At 39.2% G+C, this 7,611-nt stretch overlaps 1 protein-coding gene across 1 annotated transcript; it reads right to left on the bottom strand.

The window, feature by feature from the left end:
• Nucleotides 1–6,181: 6,181 nt before the first annotated feature.
• Nucleotides 6,182–7,172, bottom strand: LOC140974901 (uncharacterized). The gene is made up of 2 exons (XM_073438390.1): nucleotides 7,145–7,172; nucleotides 6,182–6,633 (listed from the first exon to the last, which is right to left on the bottom strand). Exons 1-2 carry the CDS (start codon nucleotides 7,170–7,172, stop codon nucleotides 6,182–6,184), a joined length of 480 nt encoding a protein of 159 aa, XP_073294491.1.
• Nucleotides 7,173–7,611: the final 439 nt, after the last annotated feature.

The following is a 7,611-nucleotide window of genomic DNA, read 5'->3' as shown; positions in this document are numbered from 1 at the left end:
AGGTCCTACTTTCACACACGTGGTCACATACTGCAAAATCTAGCTCCCTACGCCGCTTATCCGCATAGCTTTTATGGCGGCTTTGAGCAGCTTCATCCTATCTCGGATTTTGACTACTAGTTCTGCTGTCTGCTTGATTATGTCCGGGCCTAATTCTCCTCTTTCACCAACCTCGTCCCAATGTATCGGTGATCTACATTTCCTCCCATAAAGTGCTTCGTAAGGAGCCATACCTATAAACGATTTGTAATTATTGTTATAGGTGAACTCCACTAGAAGTAACTTCAGTTCCCAGCTGTCCTGAAAATCAATCACACAAGCTTAGGGTAGGTCATCCAGAATCTGAAGCACCCTTTCAGACTGACCATCGGTCTGATGATGAAATACTGTACTGAACAACAACTTCATCCCCATAGCTGAATGCAGACTCTTCCAAAAGGATGATGTGAACCTCAGATCTCTGTCCGAAACAATAAACACTGGAATTTTGTGTAGTCGGACTATCTCTCGGATGTACGGATCTGCATATTGAGTCATGGTGAATGTCGTCTCAATAGGTAGAAAGTGCGATGATTATGTAAGACGATCAACTATCACCCAAATGGCGTTGAATCTCCCGATAGTCCTTGGCAATCCCAAAACAAAAACCATCGTGATATTTTCACATTTTCACTCGGGAATAGGAAGTGGCTTAAGCTTCTCGGCTGGCCTCTGGTGTTTTGCCTTAACTCGCTGGCATGTCAAACACTCGGACACAAAACGCAAGATGTCTCGTTTCATGCCCGGCCACCAATATTATGTTTGCAAATCTTTATACATCTTCGTACTTCCAGGATGAATGGAGTACATAGTATTATGGGCTTCCTTCATAACAACTTCTCTCTGTGAATCACCACTAGGAACCTAAAGTCGATCTCGATATCGAACTATGCCATGCTCCTCCGAATTCAGCTTTTGACCCTTCGATTCATCTTTCAGTCTCCATTTCTGTAATTTATCATCAGAAGACTGACCTTCATGGATTCTATCCCTCAGGGTCTACTGAACTGTCATAGTAGAAATATTAGGAGCCTCGCTCCTGGCGTACATTGCAAGCACGAATCCCTGAATCTCTGTTTGCAATGGTTTCTGAACGGTCAATTGAGCGATAACTGCTGTCTTTCTACTCAAAAAGTCTGCGACCACGTTAGCCTTTCCCAGATGGTAGCTAATATCACAGTCGTAATCCTTCACAAGCTCTAACCATCTCCGCTGCCTTATATTCAACTTTTCCTGGGTGAAGAAGTACTTCAAGCTTTTATGATCAATGAAAATCTTGCACTTCTCCCCATATAAGTAGTGTCTCTTGACCTTCAACACAAAAAATACTGCTGCAATCTCGAGGTCATGAGTCGGGTAAATCTTCTCATGAATCTTCAACTGTCTAGACGCATATGCTATTACTCGATCATTCTGCATCAGGACTGCGCATAAACCAAGCTTTGAAGCGTCTTTATAGATAACATACTCTCCTTGCCCTCATGGCATCGATAGCTCACAGATCTCTGTCCGAAACAATAAACACTGGAATTCTGTGTAGTCGGACTATCTCTCGGATGTACGGCTTTGCACACTGAGTCATGGTGACTGTCGTCTCAATAGGTAGAAAGTGCGATGATTTCGTTAGATGATCAACTATCACCCAAGTGGCGTTGAATCCCCTGATAGTCCTTTGCAATCCCACTTCAAAATTTGTAACATCTATTCATTTTAAAAGTGCGGAATTTTTTTTTTTAAAAGCTCGCATTTTCAAAATAACATTTAAAATAATCGTATTTATTTGACAATAAAAATAGCGCAGTTTAAAATAACCAAAATAATCCACGGTCAAACGTAAACATAAACGAGTAAAATCGTAAAATCATCAATGTATGAAAATGTTTAACTCCTCTCAAAAAGTCATGAATTAAAATGCGGAAAAACATGCGGTCCTCGGTTCGTGTCACCACACCAGGTCTGCCTACTCAGAGTTCGGCGCCTCCAATCCCCTCATCCTCAAGTTCACCTGCATCATACACGCCTAGTGATTCTAAATACTCAACACACCTGTACCAGGAATAACAAGTACATATACATGACACAGCAGTGAAAAATACCATACTCAACATATCTTTCATGAACTTAAAAGCATAACATAAACGTGTCGTTTAAAAGCATATCGTGTCAAAGGATGTCATCTCATGTCATCATATACGTATACATTTTCATTTAATTGAATTCAGTTCATTAGCTGTGACTTTCGTATCAGCTCTATCGATGGATCCATCTACGTATAACCACGGTACCGGGCGATGGGGACATCAACGACAGCATTACCCATTTACTGAGCCTTGGCCTTAGCTCATCATATCTCATGTCATCGTATACATATACATCGTCAGTCACAACCAGTTCCTATTCTTCAAAAATATCATCATATTTACTACTTAATAAAAACATGCATATACGTAATTTTTTCCTTAAAACCAAGCATGTACCGTATTTATCATAATTTTGTAAAAATAAAAAACGTGATACGTAAACATTTAAATCATGATAAAATGTGCTCAGGGCGCTGCCAGTACCAAAATCTCACCCCTGGTGCAAAATGATCATTTTGCTCCTGGAAACCCAAAAATTACCGTTTTTCCCCTGGACCTCTAAAATTGATTCGAAGCTTACCAAACTCCTTAAAATATCCCAAAACATATTTATAAGCATTCCTAGACATAAACTCGAGCCTATTTTACAACTTAATCGATTCGTTTAAAATCTTGGACTTGGGTCCCAGTTTTAACCCGAATCAACTCCCAACTTGAACCATAATTTAAACAAGTCATTCTAAACCATTTACTACTTAAATTATGTCCTTTAAAACCATGAAATTTCGGCCAACACCTAATGTTCCTGGTAAATACTCGGCCCCCTTTTTTTTATATTCATATCCCCACACATTGCCCCCAACTCTTAAACATTTCGGTCCACATTCTACCCCCACCTGTCCAGCCTTTAAGGCACACCATTGGGACCCTAATGAACCTTCTAAACTAAGCCAAAACTAAATATTAAGCTGCTGCACAAGCCACGTGCAGAAGCCGACCGAACCTAGCACCTCACCTCTCGAGTCACGCCATGCTTCCAAGGATCGAGCTTCTCCCTCGACCAAACACCCATGGCTCATTCCTAACATCTTACTAGACTCTACAAGGTCTGAAACACAGCTTGGTTCGATCCCGTGCATCGCAGCACCCCCAAAACCTTAGATCTTGCCATACCGAGCCCCCTCATACAACAAACACCGATCGGCCCCTCGAAGTTGTCGACCAAACCTTGACTCTAGCATCTTAACATCATTCTCCTCGGTGATAACAGCTCCCTAATGACGTATACATCTGCCCTTACACAACAAAAACCAGAAAAAGTCAAGAGTTATGCAAGAACATCAACCAAAAACGAAAATGGTTCTGGTACAAGGATTGATCGAGACTTTTAAAGCAAGAACACATTCGACAGCTTATAAAATGTGTATGATGTGTAAAGAATAATACAATGCGTTCTTTGGTGATTATTTTTGAACAAAAGATCGAGAAACAGACGGCCGAAAGGGAAAAGCTCTTGCTTGAAGGGAAAAATGGAGACACCGAATTCTTTGCAGCAGCAATTCACGAGGAGGTTTGTGAGTGGAGGGGGTGGGCGGCTGAGCGGAGAGTGATTAGGTTTAGTGGAATTCTTAGGTGAATAATTAGGTGTTAAATATATAGATAACAATTTAGCTAATGGACCTAATTTTAAATAAAAAGGAATTAAAAGAGTTTTAAGCCAAATAAGATTAAAAGTAGGCTCATTATGTTCAAACACACTCCCGAAAAATATTTCGTGTTGGAAAGTTTTTGAAAATATTAGCCGAACCCTAAAAAAGTCCTCCGATTCGATAAAATTTGCGTACCGTTGAAAAATAAAATCATACGGGTAAAAATCCCCAACAAAGCCCATTTTTTGAAAAATACATTTAAAACACCTTATAATAATTAATAAAAATTAATCATGTAATAAAAAAAATTTCCTTATAATTCTCTGGTCTCCGTTCCTCGTTCAGGCGCGAAATGCTTCTAGAAACCCTAATGCATGAACTTTTAAAAATTTCATGAAATAAATTCTATCATGCATGAATAATGCATAAAATGCATAAAATGAATTAAACACATAATTAAATAAAATTCTTAGATTATATGCATTCAGGTTACGTGAATTAAATCCCTGAATCTTATAAAATCCATCGTGATATTTTTACATAGGAAGTGGCTTAAGCTTCTCGGCTGGCCTCTGGTGTTCTGCCTTAACTTGGTGGTATGTCAAACACTCGGACACAAAACGCAAGATGTCTCGTTTCATGCCCGGCCACCAATATTATGTTTGCAAATCTTTATACATCTTCGTACTTCCATGATGAATGGAGTACGCAATATTATGGGCTTCCTTCATATCAACTTCTTTCAGTGAATCACCACTAGGAACCCAAATTCAATCTCAATATCGAACTATGCCATGCTCTTCCGAATTCAGTTTCTGACCCTTCGATTCATCTCTCAGTCTCCATTCTGTAATTTCTCATCAGAAGACTGACCTTCATGAATTCTATCCCTCAGGGTCTATTGAACTGTCATAGTACAAAGATTAGGAGCCTCGCACACTGCAAGCTCGAATTGCTGAATCTCTGCTTGCAATGGTTTCTGAACGGTCAATTGAGCGATAACTGCTGTCTTTCAACTCAAAACGTCTGCGACCACGTTAGCCTTTCTCGGATGGTAGCTAATATCACAGTCGTAATCCTTCACAAGCTCTAACCATCTCCGCTGCCTTATATTCAACTTTTCCTGGGTGAAGAAGTACTTCAAGCTTTTATGATCAATGAAAATCTTGCACTTCTCCCCATATAAGTAGTGTCTCTTGACCTTCAGCACAAAAAATACTGCTGCAAGCTCGAGGTCATGAGTCGGGTAAATCTTCTCATGGATCTTCATCTGTCTAGACGCATATGCTATCAATCGATCATTCTGCATCCGGACTGCGCCTAAACCAAGCTTCGAAGCGTCTGTATAGAGAACATACTCTCCTTGCCCTCATGGCATTGATAGAACTGGCGCTGATGTCAAAGCTTGCTTCAGCTTCTTGGAACTCTCCTGGCAGTTTGATCCCCAAATAAAGTTCGCATTTTTCTTCGTCAAGGCGGTCAGGGGTACTGCAATAGAAGAAAAACCTTGAATGAACTTCCGGTAGTATCCAACTAGACCCAAGAAACTGCGGATCTTGGTCACGCTCTTAGGTACTGGCCACTCTCTAACTGCCTCGTCCTTGCTGGGATCGACCTCAGCTCCATCTCTAGAGATAATGCGGCCTAAGAATGCCACTCTCTTAAGCCAAAACTCGCATTTGTTGAACTTGACGAACAATTTTCTATCTTGCTGTATCTGTAGAGCCGTTCTTAAGTGCTGACTATGCCCTTCTCTACTCCTCGAGTAAATCATAATATCATCTATAAAGACTATGATAAACTAATCCAGATACGGATAAGATACGTGATTCATGAGATCCATGAAAATCACTTGAGCATTGGTCAACCCGAATGGCATCACCATAAACTTGTAGTGCTCATATCGAGTTTTGAAATCCGTCTTATGAACATTTGGCTCCTTCAAATTCAGCTGATAACATCCCGAACGAAGATCTGTCTTCAATAAAATCGAATCTCCTTCCAGCTGATCAAACAAGTCCTCGATTCTAGGTAAGTGATACTTATTCTTGATGGTGACTCTGTTCAGCTCTCTATAGTCAATGTAGAGTCGCGTACTACCATCATTCTTCTTCACAAATAATACCAATGCGCCCCACGGAGAACATATCGATCGAATAAAACCCTTGTCCAACAACTCCTGAATTTGATCTTGTATCTCTGCGGGTGCTAGACGACAAGGTGCCTTAGAAATTGGCACGGTACCCGGCATCAATTCAATAGAAAATTTCACCTCTCGATCTGGTGGAATGCCAGAAACGTCCTCAGGAGAGACGCTAGGAAAGTCTCTGAAAACCTCGACATCCTTTAGCTTCTGACTGTCCGGAAAAGGTACTAAAGTAACACTTGCTAGAAAAGCTTGGCAGCCTCGTCTCATAAGCTTCCTCGCACAGATGCAGGAGATAATGTGCAAAATTTGCTTGTTCCTTGCTGTCTCAAAGACAAAGATTTCCCACTGGACAGTCGAATGAATACTGACCTCTGCCGGAAATATATTGAAACTCCATTCAAAGATAGCCAATCCATCTCAAGAATAATGTCGAAATTAGGCATCGGGAGTACGATTAGATCTGCCAGAACCGCATTCTTCAGCAAACGAAGCTCCAGATTCCTCACAATGCTCGTGGTAACCATCTGATCACCAGAAAGAATAGAAACTCTAAGGCCCAAATCCAAATCCTCGGGTATAATCTTCACTTGCTTGACAAACGTCTCAAATATAAATGAGTATGTAGCTCCTGAATCTAGCAGTGCATAAGTAGCTACACCTGAAATAAATATCCTTCTTGTGACAAATATACCATCAAATCCAATCGAGTCGAAAACTTAAAGAATTTCCATCATTAATCACTCAAAATAAGTTTTGAAAATTGTATTTCAGCCCCTAAAAATTTCAAAATTCTCCAATTTGGCCCTTCAAATTTCGAAAATTGCATCTTTTGCCCAATAAATTTCGAACTTAATCAATTTAGACCCTTAATTCTCTAAATTTACTGTTTTGATCCCTAAAATTCCTGAAATTACAGAAACAACCATCGATTTTCTAGAACTTTGCAATTTAGTCCCTGAATTTTTGAAAATTCTAGATTTCAACTTAGAACTTATGGTCATCTCGATTTCAGTCCCTGGACTACTTAAAATTGCATATTAACCCATGAATTCTGGGCCTTGTGCAATTAAACTCTTGAGCTCTCGTTTTTTTTTTTGGCATTTTTGCTCCTCTAATTTTCGATTTATGCAATGCAATCTTCAGGAGTATCAGCCTGTCTACCAGTACTAGGTGCGCGTCTGGGAGGAATTTTATCTTAGCGTATTCCAATTTCTAACTTAACCAACTTGCAGTTATATCTAAGCGTATAACCATTTAGCTTATAAGAACCATTTATCGGTCTACTTAAACATAAATTCCATTTAATTTCAAAAAAACATATAAATAACTTAAGCATATAAATCATGTAAACATGCAGGTGCCATAATTAAAATAATTTAAAGCATTTCAACTTACAAACTTGAGGCTTGACGACTGAGCTTTCTGGAACTTGCGTTGGCACAATTCTTTACAAGAACATGTTCTGATACCAACTGAAACGTCTGTAACTCGTTTTTTTTTTTAAAATGTACTAGAATTTTTTTTATATACATTGCTCTCAGCCAAACATATATCTATCTATATATATATATATATATATATATACACACACACACATATATATATAAGTGTAAAACTCATAACTGCATCGTAAAAGTCAAACCAAATCTAAAACTATCATTTTTAAAAAATATCATAAACATCATCAATCCTC

Source organism: Primulina huaijiensis, chromosome 4 (assembly GCF_012295235.1).
Source record: "Primulina huaijiensis isolate GDHJ02 chromosome 4, ASM1229523v2, whole genome shotgun sequence".
Classification (NCBI taxonomy): domain Eukaryota; kingdom Viridiplantae; phylum Streptophyta; class Magnoliopsida; order Lamiales; family Gesneriaceae; genus Primulina; species Primulina huaijiensis.
This window is presented reverse-complemented; position numbering and strand designations above follow the sequence as displayed.